This window comes from Salvelinus fontinalis, chromosome 9, assembly GCF_029448725.1.
Source record: "Salvelinus fontinalis isolate EN_2023a chromosome 9, ASM2944872v1, whole genome shotgun sequence".
Taxonomy (NCBI): Eukaryota; Metazoa; Chordata; class Actinopteri; order Salmoniformes; family Salmonidae; genus Salvelinus; species Salvelinus fontinalis.
This window is the reverse complement of record NC_074673.1, coordinates 20,036,717-20,059,114: the sequence shown is the minus strand read 5'-3', so window position 1 is coordinate 20,059,114 and position 22,398 is coordinate 20,036,717. Positions and strand designations below refer to the sequence as shown.

The 22,398-nt window shown below is 41.0% G+C and overlaps 2 protein-coding genes across 3 annotated transcripts in view; one reads left to right on the top strand and one right to left on the bottom strand.

The window, feature by feature from the left end:
- Positions 1–22,398, top strand: part of mapk8ip2 (mitogen-activated protein kinase 8 interacting protein 2) — a 141,705-nt gene that overhangs the window by 69,379 nt on the left and 49,928 nt on the right. For both annotated transcript variants that reach the window (XM_055933658.1, XM_055933657.1), the window contains exon 2: positions 22,259–22,364. In XM_055933658.1, the coding sequence (XP_055789633.1) occupies positions 22,259–22,364 (106 nt within the window). The remainder of the gene's footprint in view (positions 1–22,258; positions 22,365–22,398) is intronic.
- Positions 4,839–10,847, bottom strand: LOC129862227 (gastricsin-like). Its single transcript, XM_055933661.1, has 9 exons — positions 10,787–10,847; positions 10,449–10,590; positions 10,034–10,151; positions 9,684–9,802; positions 9,307–9,506; positions 6,441–6,557; positions 6,098–6,245; positions 5,838–5,936; positions 4,839–5,562 (listed from the first exon to the last, which is right to left on the bottom strand). The coding sequence occupies exons 1-9, from the start codon at positions 10,840–10,842 to the stop codon at positions 5,398–5,400; spliced, it is 1,164 nt and encodes a 387-aa protein (XP_055789636.1). The 5' UTR covers positions 10,843–10,847; the 3' UTR covers positions 4,839–5,397.

The window sequence follows — 22,398 nt, the reverse complement described above, 5'->3', positions numbered from 1 at the left end:
TCAGAAGTGCGATGGAAAAGAGCTCACTCTCATGTGAACACGCATGGTCAGAGCATGGTCAGTTCATGGTAGACCTTACTCATTCCCGTCTCCTTCGGGCCCACTTCACAATAGAAGCATCAGACAAGGTTCTACAGACTGTTGACATCTAGTGGAAGCCGTAGGAAGTGCAAACTGACCCATATCCCACTGTTTATTCGATAGGCGATGAGTTGAAAACCTACAAACCTCAGATTTCCCACTTCCTGGTTGGATTTTCTGTTATACTCACAGACATCATAATAATATGCATATATTAGCAACTGGGACTGAGGAGCAGGCAGTTTACTCTGGGCACCTTTTCATCCAAGCTACTCAATACTGCCCCTGCAGCTATAAGAAGTTTTAACCTTAGGGTTAGGGTTAGGGTTGACCCTAACTCTAACCCTAACCCTGAGAAAAGGACAGTGTACCATCTAGCCATACTCCCAAGTACTTGTATGAGGTGACTACCTCAAGCTCTAAACCCTCAGAGGTAGTAATCATACCAGTGGGGAGAGGGGCATTCTTCTTACCGAACCACATTACCTTTGTTTTGGAGGTGTTCAGAACAAGGATAAGGGCAGAGAAAGCTTGTTGGACACTAAGAAGGTTTTGTTGTAGAGCGTTTAACACAACATCCGGGGAGGGGCCAGCTGAGTATAACACTGTATCATCTGCATATAAATGGATGATAGAGATTCCTACTGCTTGAGCTATGTTGTTGATGTAAATTGAGAAGAGCGTGGGGCGTAGGATCGAGCCTTGGGGTACTCCCTTGGTGACAGGCAGTGGCTGAGACAGCAGATATTCTGACTTTATACACTGCACTCTTTGAGAGAGGTAGTTAGCAAACCAGGCCAAAGACCCCTCAGAGACACCAATACACCTTAGCCGGCCCACAAGAATGGAACGGTCTACCTTATCTACCTAATGGTCTACCTTATTACACCATTGCTTAGAATCAAGAGCAATGGTGACGTCATTTAGGACCTTTAAGGTTGCAGTGACACGACCATAACCTGAGCAGAAACCAGACTTAATACCAGAGAGAATACTATTGACATCAAGAAAGCCAGTAAGTTTTTCCAACACTTTAGATAAACATGGCAAAATAGAAACTGTCCTATAACAGTTAGGATCGGCTTGATCTCCCCCTTTAAATAAAGGACGCACCGTGGATGCCTTCCAAGCAATTGGAACCTCCCCAGAGAGGAGAGATAAGTTAAAAAGGTCAGAGATAGGCTTGGAGATGATAGGGGCTGCAACCTTAAAGAAGAATGGATTTAAACCATCTGACCCAGAGGTTTTTTTGGGGTCAAGTTTAAGGAGCTACTTTAGCCCCTCGGACTGCCTGCAGGGAGAAACTTTGTAGTGAGGCAGGGGAAAAAGCGGGAGGAGCATAGGGGCTAGTCGCATTAGAAGGGGTGGGAGATGAGGAAATGTTGGACAGGCAATGAGGCATGGCTGAGTCAAATAGGAATGCTGACTTAATGAAGTGGTGATTAAAGAGCTCAGCCATGTGCTTCTTGTCAAGTAACAACCACATCTTCAACATAAAGGGACATGGGCAGCTGTGAGGAGGAGGTTTTATTCTTGAGATTCGATCAACAGAGAGCAAGAACTGCTCCTTAAAGTAACTACCTTTGGCCTTCCGGATAGCCTGAGTGCACTTATTTCTCATTTGCCTGAACAAGAGCCAGTCAGCCTGAGTATGTGTTTGCCAAGCATTTCACCAAATTAAATTTTTGAGGTGGAGTAACTCTACCAGATCACGGTCTACAAGGCTACTGTGCACCTCCACTGGCAAAATCGATGCCATAACCAATTGTGTTACCGCAAAGACCAGCGACCAGTGCGTGTTAAATATCACCACTGCTTGAAATTGGCACTTTGAGACACGTTTTTAAAGACACATCTACAATATTTCCAGCCCTCCCACCTCAGCACAAGAGAGCTGATATAAAACAGGTAAATTACTGGCGCCAGGGTTACAAAATAGCAGAGCGCTGGCTTTTACAAGTCGAAATTGCCCAAGAATGTGTGTTTGACACTAGAGCCACTTTAATACCAGCCGAAAATAGTCCACAGTGTTATTACTAATGGAATGTAGAAATACGATATGATCTGATGTTTAGTCAACATGCATGAAATACTGTATACTGTTATGTTTTAATTACACTCTATAGGGGACTTTCAGGCAGACATCACACCACAATTGTACTACAATTCAGGAGCCATCAACTAAATAAACATTCAAAAAGATGTAGCAACATTTAATGTGTGAAATATGAGAGGTAGAGAGAGAGAGAGAGAGATGATAAAGAAAGAGAGAGAGGAGATAAATAGTTTACACAGTCTCTTTTAATTAAAAGTAAATGCACAGTATTTGCAGTAAAAATACTTTAAAGTAGTACTTAAGTAGTTTTTTGAGGTACAATATCTGTACTTTACTTGACTATATTGTTGACAACTTTTACTTTTACTTCACTACATTACTAAAGAAAATGTACTTTCTACTCCCTGACACCCAGAAGTACATTCTGAATACTTAGCAGGACAGGAAAATGGGCAAATTTACACACTTATCAAGAGAACATCCGTGGTCATCTATACTGCCTCTGATCTGACGGACTCACTAAATGCTTCGTTTGTAAATGATGCCTGAGTATTGGAGTGTGCCAGTATGACAAGTCAGTACTTTTTCCACAACTGTGTATTTGTTTCAAAATGTGGAGAATTCCATTGTTTTGGCTGTGTCATTGGAAATCCCCTAGTACTACTGCATAATAAGCACTTAGTGTTAATCAGTAATACAGATATAAAGCACAATACACTGAGATATGAACACCTTTCCAAGGTCATGAATAACAATGTGCAGAGAAATCCTTCTCCAGATATTTACCAGATTGTCTATTTTAATGTTAACATAATTGGAGATAGTTTCTACACACACTGATACAGAAACAACAGTCCTATAAAGAGCGCTCACAACGGCCTGAATAGTTTATTTCAGACAGCACTTCATATTTGATGACATACCAAATTCTGTCCTGCTGGTTAGGAGCTGTGTGTGTGTGTGTGTGTGTGTGTGTGTGTGTGTGTGTGTGTGTGTGTGTGTGTGTGTGTGTGTGTGTGTGTGTGTGTGTGTGTGTGTGTGTGTGTGTGTGTGTGTGTGTGTGTGAACTAGTCATGATTGTTGATTTAGCACTGATTTTGTTACTGATTGAGCTTTGATAAGGTATGCAGTTCTGCCCTGATTTAGACAGTTATCTAGCTTCACATTTCTACCCCCAATGTATTTTCTGACCTACCCTGCTTCACCGTGGCTCTGTATACATCTGTACTAGGCCCTGTCTGGACTGTCCTGTCCTCACTAGAAAACCTGCAATGCAGCATTTCTGTCACAACTTCTGCCGAATTCGGTTCCTCTCCATGTTCGGGCGGTGTTCAGCGGTCGACGTCACCGGTCTTCTAGCCATCTCCGATCCATTTTTCATGTTCCATTTGTTTTGTCTTGTTCTCACACACACCTGGTTTCAATTCCCTAAGTACATGTTGTATATTTTCCTTCTGTTTTCCCCATGTTCTTGTCAGGAGTTGTTTATTTTGTAAGTACTCGTGCTATGTGTTACTGGTGTGCAACGGGTTTTGTACCCGTGTGTTTGTTGTTTTGTATGCCATTAGTTTTATATATTAAACTGCTCCGGCTATTCACCAAGTTCTGCTCTCCTGCATTTGACTTCCCTGCCAACAGTTACGCACCCCTTACAATTTCCCTCTGATCCTCACACAGTCTCTTACTAATGGAGTAGAGAGCTGAGCCTCTGTTGGAACTAATGGACCACAGATATACAGATGTTTTATAGAAACTAAGAAAACAGGATGATGAGCTCATTTAAGCACTGTTGTGTCTGTAAACTGGGGACCTGAAAACATAGAGAATAGTGCTGAACTCCTCTGTCTGCTTAGAGAGCAAAGCAAAAGATGGAGGGTGTGTTAGAGCTTGTGTCTTGTGTGTCTGGTGAATGAGGCACAGACCGAGACAGACAGTGACAGGCCATATCTCAGAGCAGGCTTCCCCAGGGTCGGAGCAATCTGTGTGGACATGAGTCAGAGAGATGCTCCCCTTTGAAGGGTGGAGGGGTCAGGTACATGGGTTGAAATCCCAAACTGGTGTGTGTGTGTCACAAATGTGTATGTACGTGTGTGTGTCTCTGCTCCTGACAATCAGTTTAAGACAGTTTTTGATGGTGTGTGTGTGTGTGTGTGTCACAAACGTGTGTGACTCTGCTATCTCTGCTCCTGACATAATCAGTTTAAGCCAGTTGATGATGGTGTGGTGTGGTGTGTGTGTGTGTGTGTGTGTGTGTAAAAACAAAAAAACACACACTTGTATGCATACGCATCCACACACACACACCGGCCCCTGACCATGTTACAGAGATAATGAGAGCTCGTTAGCAGAAGTGAAATATTGAAGCTTTCAATGAAGTCGCTTTCACAGGGAGGATACTTCGGACTTAATGCCATTTAACAGATGGCATATTTGACTCTGTGATATTTAGTTATTTCTATAGGTAAGATGTGTAGATGGTTGGATATATTTACAGGCTCCAATTGGGTAAAGCTGCTCTTGTTGTTTTTTGTTTCAGTTTCTGGCAACAGTCAGTGGTGAATGTGAGGTGTGATTTCTGTCTTACAGGCATCATGAGCTTGATGTGTCAGATACAGGGATTCAAAACAAATAGGATTATTGTGCACTTCAATAGTTTATTCAGTCTAAATGGAAGCTAAACAAACACCAAATACATCCAGTCTTGAGATGAAATGCGTTTATTTGTCAAAAATCATATTTTCATATTTCACTGTATTTCTGTTGGTCATTTTCTTTTTCACTCAACTCAGAATTGCAACTCAGCATCATGATGCAATCAGCAACATGGCTGAACCTGTGTTCACATCCGATGTTGTCTGGGAACTAGGAGGTTGTCATTGCAATGCCAGAGTAGAAAGGAAACAACCTTCCACCTTACAGCTGAACTGAATATATTAGCAGATGTCATCTAACAAAGACCACAGCTTTAACCCAATGATGCCCATGCTTGCTTTTACCCCACTGGACCAAAGACAAACTGACCCACAGTGGTTGCCATGGGTAATATGCGTATTATAATGACCAGAGGGGTTGCCATGGGTAATAGATGTATTATAATAACCAGAGAGGTTGCTATGGGTGATTCAGAATAGATGCCTTTGATGATTGATGTTCTAGAATGGCCAGAGGTGGAATAGATTCTGTGTGAGGTTTGGGATGATAGACTTCTAAGAACGGTCGGTGTCTGTGTTGGTTTGCGGTCATGGTCATGTTGGTCAGGTTTAGGCTGCGGTGGCAAAGCCCACTTGGTTGCTTGTGCGGTCGTAGACGGAGTAGTACTCCCTGAGGAATACATCTCCCAAAATCCACAGGGGCTGTCCGTTCCGGGACGGCAGGTAGGTGGGGATGATCCCCACGAAGCAGAACTGGTACCCACTCTGGTTGCTCTGGAGAGAGGAGAACACGCATGTTGAGTGCAATACACACACACACACACAGGCAGATAAACACACATGCACTACTGACACAAGGCTTATGGCCTTCATTATCCTAACATCAGTCATAGATGATAACACACGGACACACGGACACACGGACACACACACACACACACACACACACACACACACACACACACACACACACACACACACACACACACACACACACACACACACACACACACACACACACACACACACACACACACACACACACACACCTCCTGGATGTATGCAGATGGCGGCAGGGGGAAGTTGATTCCATTGATGGTGAAGGTGAGAGTAGGCAGGCTGTTCATCTGGTTACAGTTCACTGTGTACTACATCAACAAACAATTCAAAGACATGAGTGACACAAAACATCCCTGTACTGGTTAACTCTGTTCTGCACTGGTTTTCGCAACCTCTCCCTTTTGGATTACACTGGTTTATGGTGTCAGTTAGTACTGGTCTGTATTGGTCTATAATGGCTTCCTGCTACCTGTCCATACTGGTCCTGCTGGGCTCCAATGGACTGCATCAGGGTTCCCATGATCTGGCTGGGTGCAGTCAGCATGGAAGTGCCTGTATCCACAATGGCCTGGCAGCCTTGCCCACACCACCCTGTCTCCTGACCGTTGATCTGGAACCTGGAGGTGTACCAGGGTTAGTGTTAGACAGACAGACAGACAGACAGACAGACAGACAGACAGACAGACAGACAGACAGACAGACTAGCATTGACAGCGGCCTTAGACATTTTTCATCCCAGCTTTTCCTGTCTCTTGGTGGTTCTGATGTCAGTGTATGGTTAAGTATGTTTAGTTGTTGTGGTTGATCCTGACCCTTGGACGCCGATCTGCCAGTATGTCTGGGAGGTGACGGGGGTCCAGTAGATCTGACCCTGATACTTGGTGTTGTCCACTTCTCCAAACGACAGCTCACTGCCCTGCTGGCCGTCCCTGCACAGAAAAAGAGTTTTAAGTCTAACAGTTTTACGAAGATAGAAGGCGGTTGGCAAGAAGATGGTTCACTCTTCACAGAAGACACTTTTCTCCTCAAAAATCTTGTGCCTTATATGGGTGATATAGTTTCATGGGGCAAGAATAATGAATATAACATTGATTATGTACATAATTAAGTAAGTACATGATTGAAATATATTACCCAGTCATCTAGAAAGCGAACACATTGGCTTGCAGAAGGTTCTGTGATATCTGTGTGTATTTTATATTGAAGTCCGGTAGTAGTACATTATATGTGTGGTAAGTAAGTAGTGGTAGGGGTACAGATGTTGGATCTTAACTTGATCACTTTTTTGTCCTGCTGCATCAGGAAATACAAATGAGCCCTGTGGGTCCATGAAAAAGAGCAGTTGTCTTTATCTCCATGCGGGGGCATTTGAGTCATTGGGATCAGGACTTGGTTTCAAAAGAAATGTCTCTCTTTTTCACTGAAAAGCCATGCCTAGGTCATATAAATACTGCATTTGAAATGCAGTCATACACATCAACAACCGTCATTTTATATAGCATAACAACACAAGATAGTTATTGGTCTCATCTAGGCTATGACATACAAGCTTTAAGTGTATCCTAAGTTCAAAATGTAGTTCTATCGTGGGGTGTGGTCGGGTGGGGTGGTTTAAGGTTGCTGACGTCAGCTCGCACATATAAGCCAACCATGTTGGCGTTGGTTCAATTCCGGCCCACAACTTTCTGGCAAAAATAACTTAATCCCCTGATATACTCGATTTATTTACGCATTTTAAATATGGACAGTCCAGGGATATTTAACCCCTGATCTTGATAAGAAATGACCATATCAGACACTTATGGAAAACATAAATAGGAAACCAATAAAATTGTAACTATAGGCTACACCAACATTAGTGTCATGTCAATTCCCACAGTAGATACTTTATTTTTATTGTATGGAATGCTTGTCAAATAGATAAATCACCCTTAGTCTGTTCAAAAGGTACTCTGTTGTTCTGATTACAATACCAAACAGAGGGTGAACATATCTTGAAACACTTTGGACTAAGGTAACACTGACATCGTCTTTTAGGGAGCTGAAATGAAGTGAACAATAATGGCCGCTATTGAGATCAGCTGGGCGGGTGAATTTAGAGCGTATCAATAATTTAACGGGACATCAGCTGATGATAATCTAAGTGCCATCGATGGCTGCAATATGTCCCTTGTTTTTGATTATATTCCACTAGGCTACATTCTGAAGGCTACCCATTAGCCTCCATTATTACATTTCCCTGGCTGAGTTGATGAGCTGATTTGGGCCATCATCTGATTGACAAATGTAGGTCTGCTGTGGAACAATAAACTTTCCTCCAGTTTGGATGCTTGTCTGTGTTTTATAGTTCGTCTATGTATAATTTATAAAGTTCTAGTCTTTGGTGTGAATTGGAAGCCTGTATTGTGTGCCTTTAATATTTTATTTCTTAAAGCTGTCAAGATGTTTATACATTTGAGCCTATCCAAAGACCATTTAGTTGAGCTGAGATACTCTTCTTTGTGTAAATGATCAGACTATTTGTTTTACTTTTTGAAAACATTTTTAAAAATGTAATTAACTTGAGGGTCTAATGTAGTGTCAGGCTGGTCACTAGATCGCTCAGCACTGGATGCAAACTCCTGAGGTTCGTAGTGAGCTGCTTAGACCACTGCACTATTGCAGTTCACAATGCTCTAGCGAGCATTAAGAATATTCTGAATACTGATGATACATAGGCGCGTCATTTTGTATTATTTTGTTTGAAGCCTTCCCCAAACCATAGCCCTAAACTTAACCACTCTGAATTAATTCCTGAACTGTTAACCTTTGAGTTGTTTCTGTTAAAATCCTGTAACCACGCGAAATGAATGCATCAAAAATAGACATTGATCCATGAGTCAAAGGGCAGTGGGCTGAATTTGAACCCATGCCGACTCTGACATGTATGTGCCTGGGTCAGTGGCTGTAACCGCTGGACCACACAGGAATTGAGGAAAACAATGATTAATTCTAGATATTACTTGACCTTCAACTGATAATAAAACTATTTATTTAAAACAACTGATTATCCCCAACAACAAAAAACCTCTACCCCCTACGAATATGCCCGTTTATTATAATCCACATAAGAATTAACACGAGACATGGCGTAGCCTTCACGTAGCCTACATAAGATACAATGTAGGTATGGTACTGCTTTGTATACAAACACGCTTCCAGCCGCCCACTGGAACAATTCTAAATAGTTAATTAATTAAATACTTCTTCAGATATTCAAATCCTCCTTCTGCAGGATTGTTTTACTCCTGTGATGAAAACAGTCCAATTAAGATCTGACATCTGTAGTGGTATATGTTTGGTAAGTAGTGGTAGTGGTATAAGTGTGGTAAGTAGTGGTATTGGTATATATGTGGTAAGTATTGATAGTGGTATATATGTGATAAGTAGTGGTAGTGCTATATGTGTGGTAAGTAGTGGTATATGTGTGGTAAGTAGTGGTAGTGCTATATATGTGATAAGTAGTGGTAGTGCTATATGTGTGATAAGTAGTGGTAGCGGTATATTTGTGGTAAGTTGTGGTAGTGGTATATTTGTGGTAAGTAGGGGTAGTGGTATAAGTGTGGTAAGTATTGATAGTGGTACATATGTGGTAAGTAGTGGTATATATGTGGTATAAGGGATGGTAGGAGTACTGACCTGGTCAGGTAGAACGCGAACAGGTTGGCCTGTAGAAGGTTCTGTGACATGATGTTGTCCATGACGGGAGTCTCTTGTCCGGCTGAGATGGAAGGGTAGGACAGGCCAAGGATACCATCAAACTGGGCCACAACAAAGGTCTGACCTGGCTCGTCAGTGCTCAGACCAATCTCCTGGTTGGTGAGGATAATACCACCGACCTAAAGAGGGGACAAACAACACACACACTCAGCATCATGGAAACACTTTGGTTTTATTAGAATGGAAGTACATGTACTATTGTGGCTGTATCTGTTGTGGCTTTTTATTGCAGGTAGTGAAGAGTAATTGTGTTAGAAGTAGTTAAGTATTTGTAAGGTTGTTATGGTGGGACTCACGTTGACGGTGTCGTATCCGAAGACTCCACTGAGACTGCCGGTTCCGTAAGGCAGGTAGAAAGTTTCCCCATTAGCTGAGTAGGTGGACGACTGCTGGGGGTTGAACTTTGTGTGGGTGTCTGCAGGAGGAAGGGACACAAACAACTAAGAGGAAATATACTGTCTACAATGTATTTATCTGGGAATGGTGTAGAAGTTACAATGGACTTAAATATCTCTGATAGTAGTAGTAGCAGTACTGTAGTAGTAGTAGTACAGTTAGTAACATTTACTGTTGAGGAAGTAGTAGTTAATTGATACACATAGTAGGTAGTTGTCATATTGTCATGAAGCTATCCAGCTGTACTCACTGCAGGCCTGGGTGTTGCAGAGTACAGAGTCAACCCACAGGTTGGCAGAGCCAGTGTCAAACAACACCTGGAAGGACTGGGGGGGAGTACCAATGGTGATGGCTCCATAGTAGGTGGTCTGGAAAACACAACAGGGAAAATACAGCTGACAAAAGATAGAGGTGCATTCAGACAACAACGCATCAGATCTAGAATGGTTGGCGTGGTTTAGACTCTACTTCATGGAGTTAGACGTTATCTTGACATGGTTGTTATCTCGTTAGACCTAGAATTCACATTTTCTACATTAGCCTACATCATAGAACTTCATTCTGGTATATGAAAATAGACTACTGTGGACATAGACAGATATAGACAGGACATTGAGTAACATTCTAGATAGACCATACGCTTGGGTTTTAGAGCATGTACGTACGTCGGCGTAGTTGTTGATGTACATGGTGGTGGAGCCAGCGAACTCGTCAGGAAAGTATTTGAGAGCGGGGTCTTGGTAGGGCAGGTGTTCTCCCTTCTCCATCATTCTCTCACGGATTGACTTATGCTTCACCAGAGGGATCCTAGGGTAACAAGCACACAGATACACTCAGATATGAAGTCGAACTCTGCAAATGCAAATAGTTGTAGAGAGAGCGACAAGGAGTTATCATTGACTATGAGAGATGAGAAAAGAAAATTGTGTTTTAGGGAGAATTTAAGGAAAAATAGCATCTGGATGGAGTGAAAATGGTAAAAATAAATAAAGTGAGTACTAACCTGTGGATTCCCTCAGCGAGCACAGCACATACCAGCACAATAACGAGATACTTCATGGTCACTCCTGAAATCACAGCCAGTGGTGGATACACCTTAGCTTGGGTCAGGACTGTTCTTATATACTGTACCAAACACACATATGTGCACACATGATTGCAAGCGGGTGTGATATGGGTACACGTGAGTGTGTTTGTACACATCCCTTATCAGACTTAAGGAGGTGACTATCAGCTTCTTTTTCCCCTGACTCCACATTCTCTATTCAGTGTGCAGGCCCCTACTCCCCTGTACCGATAACCAAAACAGTACTATTAGTTTACTGAACCTTTATAAGGGAGATAACCAGATTAGATAAGATACAGGGCTCTACTTTAACAAACCGAAGGCAATGGCAAATCTTTTCGCTTACGGTAGCGCTATAGGTTCAGTGGTGTCAGAAGTGTTTTTGCTATTTTCACAACCACAATTATGAGACATCTCCAGTCACAAACATTGGCAGTAGAATGGCCTTTACTGAAGAGCTCAGTGACTTGAAATGAAAATTAAATAATTTTATTTCGGTCACATATACATATTTAGCAGATGTTATTGTGGGTGTAGTGAAATGCTTGTGTTCCTAGCTCCAACAGTGCAGAAGTATCTAACAGATCACAACATTATGAACTAATCTAGAAGTAAAATAATGTAATTAAGAAATATATCAATATTAGATTGATCAATGTCGGAGTGGCATTGACTAAAAGTATTATTCTTTTTTTTCACCTTTATTTAACTATTTAACTTTAAATAAAAAAAAACAAAAGTAGCTGCTGCCCTATATACTTGGAATCACGGGTCACTTTAATAATTAAACACTAGTCGTTTAAATAATTTTTTAAATACTGCTTTACTCATCTCATATGTATATACTGTATTCAATTCTATTGTATTTTATAGTTAATAGACTTTTTTTCTATTGTATTATTGACTGTATGTTTGTTTATTCCATGTGTAACTCTGTGTTGTTGTTTGTGTCGCACTGCTTTGCTTTATCTTGGCCAGGTCGCAGTTGTAAATGAGAACTTGTTCTCAACTATCCTCCCTCGTTAAGAACAAATTCATATTTCCAATGACGACCAGACTCCCGTCAGGCTTACCCCTACTCCCCTGTACCGATAGCAGCGATAACCAAAACAGTACTATTAGTTTACTGAACCTTTATAAGGGAGATAACCAGATTAGATCAGATACAGGGCTCTATTTTAATAAACCAAACGCGGTGGTAAATCTTTTTGCTTACGGTTGCATTATGGGTTCAGCGGTGTCAACAACAAAAAAATCACTGAGAATTTTTGCTCTGCTTCAAGATATTCAAATGAGCCTCATGAGTCCCTGAAAATTAGCAGTTCTATTTCTCTCAATAGGGGGTAGTTTAGTCATTGGGGTCAAGGCTTGCAATCAAAATTATGTTCTCTCTCGCTCCCTCAAACGCTAGGCCTAGGTCCTATTACTGCAACATTCAAATGTACAAAAATATATCTGAAATACAGCCATATACATCAACAACCGTAGATTTATATAGCTTAATAACCCAAGATAGATATTGGTCTCCACTACACTACAACATACACGTGTCTAGTGTATCTTAAGGTTATGAATAAACTGTCAACGTTTTGTTTAATTGTCGCCCGGGTTGTTCTAGCGGTTAGGGCCAGAACCATACAGTACCAGTCAATAGTTTGGCCACACCTACTCATTCCAAGGTTTTTCTTTATTTTTACTATTTTCTACATTGTAGAATAATAGTGAAGACATAAAAACTGTTAAATATGTCACGTTCTGACCTTAGTTCCTTTTTTATGTCTTTATTTTAGTTGGTCAGGGCGTGAGTTGGGGTGGGCATTCTATGTTGTTTTTCTATGTTTTGTTCTAGTCGTTGTATTTCTATGTGTTTGGCCTAGTATGGTTCTCAATCAGAGGCAGGTGTCGATCGTCGTCTCTGATTGAGAATCATACTTAGGTAGCCTGTTTTCCCACTATGGGTTGTGGGTAGTTATTTTCTGTTTAGTGTTTTTGTTTGCACCTTACAGAACTGTTTGTTTGTCGGTTTGTTGTTTTTGTTCAGTATTCATTTCTTTATTAAATTATTATGAATACGTACCACGCTGCACTTTGGTCCTCTTCTCCTTCCACCAACGACAACCGTTACAAAATAACACATATGGAATCGTGTAGTAACCAAAAAAGTGTTTAACAAATAAAAATATATTTTATATTTGAGATTCTTTAAAGTAGCCACCCTTTGCCTTGATGACAGCTTTGGACACTCTTGGCATTCTCTCAAACAGCTTCATGAGGTAGTCACCTGGAATGCATTTCAATTAACAGGTGTGCCTTGTTTAAAGTTAATTTGTGGAATTTCTTTCCTTCTTGTTAATGCGTTTGAGCCAGTCAGTTGTGTTGTGACAAGGTCGGGGTGAAATACAGAAGATAGCCCTATTTGGTAAAAGACCAAGTCCATATTATGGCAAGAGTCAAAATCGAATCAAATAATGGCAAATAGTGGTCACACCAGATAATGACTGGTTTTCTGATCCACACCCTTACCTTGTTTTTAAGGTATCTTTAACCATCAAATACAGTGGGGCAAAAAAGTATTTAGTCAGCCACCAATTGTGCAAGTTCTCACACTTAAAAAGATGAGAGAGGCCTGTAATTTTCATCATAGATACTTAAGCATTTCATAAGGTTTTTCATAAGCATTTCAAGGTCCTGGAGTGGCCTAGCCAGTCTCCAGATCTCAACCCCATAGAAAATCTTTGGAGGGAGTTGAAAGTCCGTGTTGCCCAGCAACAGCCCCAAAACATCACTGCTCTAGAGGAGATCTGCATGGAGGAATGTGTCATGCCCTGGCCTTAGTATTCTTTGTTTTCTTTATGTTTTTTAGTTAGGTCAGGGTGTGACATGGGGAATGTATGTGTTTTGTAGTGTCTAGGGGTGTTGTATGTGTATGGGGCAGAGTAGAGTGTAGTTGTCTAGTTATGTCTATGGCTGCCTAGATTGGTTCTCAATCAGAGACAGCTGTCATTCATTGTCTCTGATTGGGAGCCATATTTAAGGCAGCCATAGGCAGTAGGCTTTTGTGGGTAGTTGTCCATGTTGTACGTTTGTAGCTTGTGCTTGCACTTACGTCTTTAGCTTCACGGTTGTTTTGTAATAGTGTTCGTTGCGTGGTTTTCCCTTCTCTAAAATAAAAGAGATGTATTTTGCACACGCTGCGCCTTGGTCCTCTCTCTCACCGATAGACGATCGTGACAGAATGGGCCAAAATACCAGCAGCAGTGTGTGAAAACCTTGTGAAGACTTACAGAAAACGTTTGATCTCTGTCATTGCCAACAAAGGGTATATAACAAAGTATTGAGAAACTTTTATTATTGACCAAATACTTATTTTCCACCATAATTTGCAAATAAATTCATTAAAAATCCTACAATGTGATTTTCTGGATTTTTTTTCTTCTCATTTTGTCTGTCATAGTTGAAGTGTACCTATGATGAAAATTATAGGCTTCGCTCATCTTTTTAAGTGGGAGAACTTGCACAATTGGTGGCTGACTAAATACTTTTTTGCCCCACTGTATATGTCCATATACACTCCAGCCAGCTGGCCTGTGCATGCTCTGAGGACACGGCTAGGGATGCCGTCTGGGCCGGCAGCCTTGCGAGGGTTAAAACGCTTAAGTGTCTTACTAACGTTGGGCACTGGGAAGGAGAGCCCACAGTCCTTGGTAGCAGGCCACATCGATGGCACTGTGTTATCCTCGAAGTGGGCAAAGAAGGTGTTTAGCTGGTCCGGATGCAAGACGTCGGTGTCCGTGACGTGGCTGGTTTTCCCTTTGTAGTCCGTGATTGTCTGTAGACCCTGCCACATACTTCTCATGTCTGAGCCGTTGATTCGGGACTCCACTTTGTCTCTGTACTGACGTTGGGTGGGGGAGGGTCTTGTAGGCATTTTGAAAAGTTGAGTAGCAGTGGTCCAATGTTTTCCCAGCAGGAGTACTACAGTCAATGTGTTGCTAGAACTTCAGTAGCATTTTCTTCAGATTTGCTTTGTTAAAATCCCAAGCTACAATAAATGCCGCCTCAGGATATGTGGTTTCCAGTTTGCATATGGTCCAGTGTAGTTCTTTGAGGGCCTTCGTGGTATCGGCTTGAGGGGGAATATACACGGTTGTGACTATAACCGAAGAGAATTCTCTTAAGAGGTCATACGGTCGGCATTTGATTGTGAGGTATTATAGGTTGGGTGAGCGAAAGGACTTGAGTGTCTGTATGTTATCACAATAACACCATGTGTAGTTAATCATGAAACATACACCCCCGCATTTCTTCTTTCCGGAGAGTTCTTTATTCCACTCTGAATACTTTTTCTCCGCCGGTGGTGTTTTGGAGCAGCCTCAAACAGCTCAAATAAGCAAAGAGAAACAACAGTCAATCATTACCTTAAGACATGAAGGTCAGTCAATCCCCAAAATTTTAAGAACTTTCACATTTTCTTCAAGTGTAGTTGCAAAGAAGTGCTATGATGAAACTGGTTCTCATGAGGACCGACACAGGAAAGGAAGACCCAGAGTTACCTCTGCTGCAGAGGATAAGGTCATTAGAGTTAACTGCACCTCCAGATTGCGGCCCCAAAAAATGCTTCACAGAGTTCAAGTAACAGACACATCTCAACATCAACTGTTCAGAGGAGACTGCATGAATCAGGCCTTTGTGGTAGAATTGCTGCAAAGAAACCACTACTAAAGGACACCAATAAGAGGAATAGACTTGCTTGGGCCAAGAAACACAAGCAATGGACATTAGACCGGTGGAAATGTGTCCTTTGGTCTGATGAAATTTTTGGTTCCAACCCCCGTGTCTGTGTGAGACGCAGAGTAGGTGAACGGTTGATCTCTGCATGTGTGGTTCCCACTGTGAAGCATGGAGGAGGAGGTGTGATGGTATGGGGATGCTTTGCTGGTGACACTGTCAGTGATTTATTTACAATTCAAGGCACACTTAAACAGCATGGCTTCCACAGTATTCTGCAGTGATACGCCATCCCATCTGCTTTGCGCTTAGTGGGACTATCATTTATTTTTCTGCAGGACAATGACCCAAAACACACCTCCTGACACGCCTGCTCCTTCCCTTCCCCCCTGGCACTCGAGGGTGCCAGGCTCCCCAGCATTGCGCACTTCTGCCATCATCATTACACACACCTGCCGTCCCCCGTCACCCTCATCAGTGATTATTGGACTCACCTGGACTCAATCAACTCTGTCCTTAACCTCTAACGCCTACCAAACCCGGATCCGGGAGCCCCCCATCACAAAAGCTGACTAGCATAGCCTAGCCTAAAGCCACAGGGATATCATATAATAAAATGTTCCTGAAATCACAAGTCCAACACACCAAATGAAAGATACAGATCTTGTGAATAAAGCCATAATTTCTGATTTTTAAAATGTTTTACAGGGAAGACAAAATATGTAAATCTATTAGCTAACCACGTTAGCAAAAGACAACTTTTTTTTTACTCCACCATTTTCTTACTGCATCAGTAGCTATCACAAATTCGGCCAAATAAAGATATAAATAGCCACTAACAAACAAACAACCTCATCAGATGACAGTCTGATAACATATTTATTGTATAGCATATGTTTTGTTAGAAAAATTTGCATATTTCAGGTATAAATCATAGTTTACCATTGCAGCCACCATCACAAATCGACTAGAATAACTACAGAGGGCAACGTGTATTACCTAATTACTCATAAAACATTTCTTAAAAATACACAGCGTACAGCAATTGAAAGACACAGATCTTGTGAATCCAGACAATATTTCAGATGTTCTAAGTGTTTTACAGCGAAAACACAATATAACGTTATATTAGCTTAGCACAGTAGCAAACCAAACAACAGCATTGATTCCAGCCAAACATAGCGATAACGTATTCACCACCAAAATAATAATTTTTTCACTAACCTTCTCAGAATTCTTCAGATGACAGTCCTGTAACATCATATTACACAATGCATATAGAGTTTGTTCGAAAATGTCCATATTTAGCGGCACAAATAGTGCTTATACAATGAGAAAAGTTGCCAAGCTCCCCAGAAAATTTCGGACGCCATCTTGGAGAGTCACCTGGTCTATTCAATAAATAATCATAAACTTGACTAAAAAATACAGGGTGGACAGCATATGAAAGACAAATTAGTTCTTAATGCAATCGCTGAATTACATTTTTAAAATTAACCTTACTGCGCAATACAGGCTGCGAAAACGCAATGCTATACTGCAAGAAATGGCGTCTCATGCATTTTACTTTTAACAACAGAACAATTAATTAACAGCATAAAGACTGCTTACTATTATCTGAGCTTCAATCGGAAAGTTGGCCAAGGTGTCCTTTCTTCAAAACAATCGTCTTTTGGCTGAAAGATGTCCTCTTGTTCAGTCGAATTAGCCGCTAAACGTTAGCCACCCACTGGAGAGGTGCCCAACAAATGGAAGCGCGTCACAAAGAAATCCCAGAAAATCGCAATAAACTGCTATAAGTCGGTTTAAATTAACTACCTTATGATGTCTTTAACACCTATAACGAATAAAAACATGACCGGAGATATAGAAATACTAAAATGAAAGCGTTTGCAGGACGCCATTCTGATGTCTTCATGCGCCAAGCGCACTGTTGAAAAGAACGGTACTTCCTGTTCCACGGTCTAATATAAGGTCCCAGATTGAGCAATCGACTCCATTGAAAGTCTCACCGTTTACTGACATCTAGAGGAAGGCGTATGCAGTGCATGTACCCTCATAGCTTGCATGGGGACTTATAAACTGATCTCAGAACAGGGACCTGGATTTCTGAAATCTCACTCCCTGACAGGAAAAGTGCTACAGAATGAGTTCTGTTTCACTCAGAGAAATAATTCAAACGGTTTTAGAAACTAGAGAGTGTTTTCTATCCAATAGTAATAATAATATGCATATTGTACGAGCAAGAATTGAGTACGAGGCAGTTTAATTTGGCCACTATTTTTCCACTGGTGAAACAGCGCCCCCATATTGACAAGAAGTTAACTTCCCTATATCTGTCTGGTTCCCCGCTCTGTTCCCTGCTTCTGTATTGATTGTCTTATGTCCTTGTTTACCCGTGTGCTGGCATTGCTCCTGTCTTGTTTTATGTCTGTTCCTGAATAAATGTTTAACTCCCTGTACCTGCTTCTCATCTCCGGCGTAGGGCCTTACACCTCCAGGCTGTGTAAGGGCAATTTGACCAAGGAGAGTGATGGAGTGCTTCATCAGATGACCTGGCCTCCACAATCACCCGACCTCAACCCAATTGAGTTGGTTTGGGATGAGTTGGACTGCAATGTGAAGGAAAAGCAGCCAACAAGTGCTCAGTATATGTGGGAACTCCTTCAAGACTGTTGGAAAAACATCCCTCATGTAGCTGGTTGAGAGAATGCCAAGAGTGTGCAAAGCTGTCATCAATGCAAAGGGAGGCTACTTTGAAGAATCTAAAATCTAAAATATATTTTTGTTTAACACTTTTTTGGTCACTACATGATTCCGTATGTGTTTATTCATAGATTTGATGTCTTCACTATTATTCTAAGTTGTAGAAAATAGTAAAAATAAAGAAATTAGTTGGTGTGTCCACACTTTTTGACTGGTACTGTATATGTCTATTGTGTTGGCGTTGGTTTGAATCTAGCCCACACTCTTCTGGCACAAGTAACTCATTCCCCACGATTGAGTTGGTTTAGTTATACATTTCAAATATGGACAGTCTAGGATAGAGTACCCCCAATCTTGATAATACATGACCACACCAGACACTTTTGGATAACATAAATAGGAAACAAATAAAGTAATAACAGTAGGCTACACCAACATTAGTTTACATTCATACAAAGTGTCGGGAAATTGCCACAGGAGATTTACCATGGTTAACCAGGAAAGATGATTTTGTTGAGCTGAGACACTTTTCTTTGATGTGTAAATTGCCAGAGATTTTTTTTACATCATATTTGCACTTCTCCATAAATAGCAGAAGATATTCCATTGTATTTGAGCCATGTCCGTTCTCAACATAAACTCATGGACGGTGAATCTTTGTAATAAGTTTGGTTTTTAATCAAATTAAACAAAAAACAATCAATCTGTTTTTAAAACAGCAATGTTTCTTAATAGGATTGGGTGAAAAACACAATATCATGAATCGAATGTCTTGTTTCTATGAGCATAAGGCAATGTGTAAACATGTAGGACTAAGGGCTCTTCGACCTGAGGCATGGATGTTTTTCCTATCCATTGAACATAGTTTATTAAATAGTATACAGTAACCCTACACTAGGCCTAGTTATAACAAACATGTAGCCAATCTAGTTTTTGTGATTGACTTTAACATGGAAATATTTGTCTACACACATTGCATTCGCATTTCTTAAATGCACTGTATATTCGAACCATGAACAATTGGACAATGCCCAAACGTTAAACTCTATAATAATATTAGCCTACTATCACCATTTATATGGCCTGTTCGTGACCTTGCCATTTGAAAGGTAAACAAACCGGTCAATAGCCGAGGCTACCAAGGACAGCGATCAGAAAAATAATGTCCAATATAAAGAAAAAACGTGAATGTCTGTTGACTGTTTTGCTGCTCATTATATTTGAATAAGACATTGGTTATAGGCTACTGATTAGGCTACTGATTAGGCTACTGATTAGGCTACTGATTAGGCTACTGATTAGGCTACTGATTAGGCTACTGATTAGGCTACTGATTAGGCTACTGATTAGGCTACTGATTAGGCTACTGTGCGCCTCCTCTAGCAAAATCGATGCCATAACCAACTGCATTACTGCCAAGACCAGTGACCAGTGAGTATTAAATATCATCAGTAGCGCTGCTGGGAATTTGCACTTTGGCACACGTTTTTAAAGACACACCTACAATATTTCCACCCCTCCTACCTCAGCACAAGCGAGTTGATATAAAACAGGTAAATTACTGGTGTCAGGGTTGCAAAATAGCAGAGCACTGGCTTTTAAAATTCGAAATTGCCCAAGAATGTGTGTTTGACACTAGCACTGCCTTAACACCAGCCAAAAATAGAGTCCACAGTGTTATTACTAATGCTATGTAGAAATACGATATAATCTGATGTTTAGTCAACATGGGTGAAATACTGTATACTGTTATGTTTTAATTACACTCTATAGGGGACTTTCAGGCAGACATCACACCACAATTGTACTACAATTCAGGAGCCATCAACTAAATAAACATTCAAAAAGATGTAGCAACATTTAATGTGTGAAATATGAGAGGTAGAGAGAGAGAGAGAGAGAGAGAGAGATGATAAAGAAAGAGAGAGATGAAAGAGAGAGGAGATAAAGAGTTTATACCTGTCTCTTTCAATTAAAAGTAGATTTATTTTCAGTGGTGTAAAGTACTTAAGTAAAAATACTTTAAAGTACTACTTAAGTAGTGTTTTGAGGTATCTGTACTTTACTTGACTATTTATAGTTTTGATTACTTTTATTTCACTACATTCCTAAAGAGTGGAGATGTCCATTGTTTTGGCTGTGTCATTGGAAATCCCCTAGCTACTGCATAATAAGCACTTAGTGTTGTTAGGTTCTTATTTTTCAGAGTTAATAACTCACTGACACTAGAGAAGCTTTAACTAAGTTTAATTCTTCCCAAAGGTTCTGTACAGCTGTATTCAGATAGCAAAACATTTCTCCCCATCACAGTTCTATACATCCTACTTAAGAGAACCCTTAACTTCTGACATAAAACCCATTCTCTTCCACTCCTTATCATTTAGTGAATATCTCAATGTTCAAAGTTTAGCCGTTTCCAACAGTGTTAATCAGTAATACAGATATAAAGCACAATACACTGAGATATGAACACCTTTCCAAGGTCATGAATAACAATGTGCAGGGAAATACTTCTCCAGATATTTACCAGATTGTCTATTTTAATGTTAACATAATTGGAGATAGTTTCTACACACACTGATACAGAAACAACAGTCCTATAAAGAGCGCTCACAACGGCCTGAATAGTTTATTTCAGACAGCACTTCATATTTGATGACATACCAAATTCTTTCCTGCTGGTTAGGAGCTGTGTGTGTGTGTGTGTGTGTGTGTGTGTGTGTGTGTGTGTGTGTGTGTGTGTGTGTGTGTGTGTGTGTGTGTGTGTGTGTGTGTGTGTGTGTGTGTGTGTGTGTGTGTGTGTGAGAACTAGTCATGATTGTTGATTTAGCACTATTTTGTTACTGATTGAGCTTTGATAAGGTATGCAGTTCTGCCCTGATTTAGACAGTTATCTAGCTTCACATTTCTACCCTTGATGTATTTTCTGACTTACCCTGCTTCACTGTGGCTCTGTATACATCTGTACTAGGCCCTGTCTGGACTGTCCTGTCCTCACTAGAAAACCTGCAATGCAGCATTTCCCTCTGAGCCTCACACAGTCTCTTACCAATGGAGTAGAGAGCTGAGCCTCTGTTGGAACTAATGGACCACAGATATACAGATGTTTTATAGAAACTAAGAAAACAGGATGATGAGCTCATTTAAGCACTGTTGTGTCTGTAAACTGGGGACCTGAAAACATAGAGAATAGTGCTGAACTCCTCTGTCTGCTTAGAGAGCAAAGCAAAAGATGGAGGGTGTGTGAGAGCTTGTGTCTTGTGTGTCTGGTGAATGAGGCACAGACCCAGACAGACAGTGACAGGCCATATCTCAGAGCAGGCTTCCCCAGGGTCGGAGCAATCTGTGTGGACATGAGTCAGAGAGATGCTCCCCTTTGAAGGGTGGAGGGGTCAGGTACATTTATTTATTTTTATTTCATCTTTATTTAACCAGGTAGGCTAGTTGAGAACAAGTTCTCATTTGCAACTGCGACCTGGCCAAGATAAAGCATAGCAATTCGACACATTCAACAACACAGAGTTACACATGGAATAAACAAACATACATTCAATAATACAGTAGAAAAGACTATATACAGCATGTGCAAATGAGGTAGGATAAGGGAGGTAAGGCAATAAATAGGCCATTGTGGCGAAATAATTACATTATTGCAATTAAACACTGGAATGGTAGATGTGCAGAAGATGAATGTGCAAGTAGAGATACTGGGGTGCAAAAGATGAGGTAGGTAGATAGATGGGCTGTTTACAGATGGGCTATGTACAGGTGCAGTAATCTGTGAGCTGCTCTGACAGCTGGTGCTTGAAGCTAGTGAGGGAGACATGAGGACGGGGGGTGAAATCCCAAACTGGTGTGTGTGTGTCTCTGCTATCTCTGCTCCTGACATAATCAGTTTAAGCCAGTTTATGATGGTGGGTGTGGTGTGTCTACTATCTGTGTGTACTTTTAACGTTCTCCCTCCTGTTCTTCCAGGCCTTCCCATGACATTAGTCTTGAGGAGTTTGATGATGAGGATCTGTCTGAAATCACAGACGACTGTGGAATAGGACTCAACTATGACTCTGATCCCTATGAAAAGGTAGGACACAAACACACACGCATACATACACATG

Coding starts and splice junctions, on each gene's coding strand:
- LOC129862227 (XM_055933661.1), bottom strand. CDS start 10,842: ATGAAGTATCTCGTTATTGTGCTGGTATGTGCTGTGCTCGCTGAGGGA. Junction 9,507..9,683: donor TCGGATACGACACCGTCAAC/GTGAGTCCCACC, acceptor TCCCCTCTTTAG/GTCGGTGGTATTATCCTCAC. Junction 5,937..6,097: donor AGCAGGACCAGTATGGACAG/GTAGCAGGAAGC, acceptor TTGTTGATGTAG/TACACAGTGAACTGTAACCA.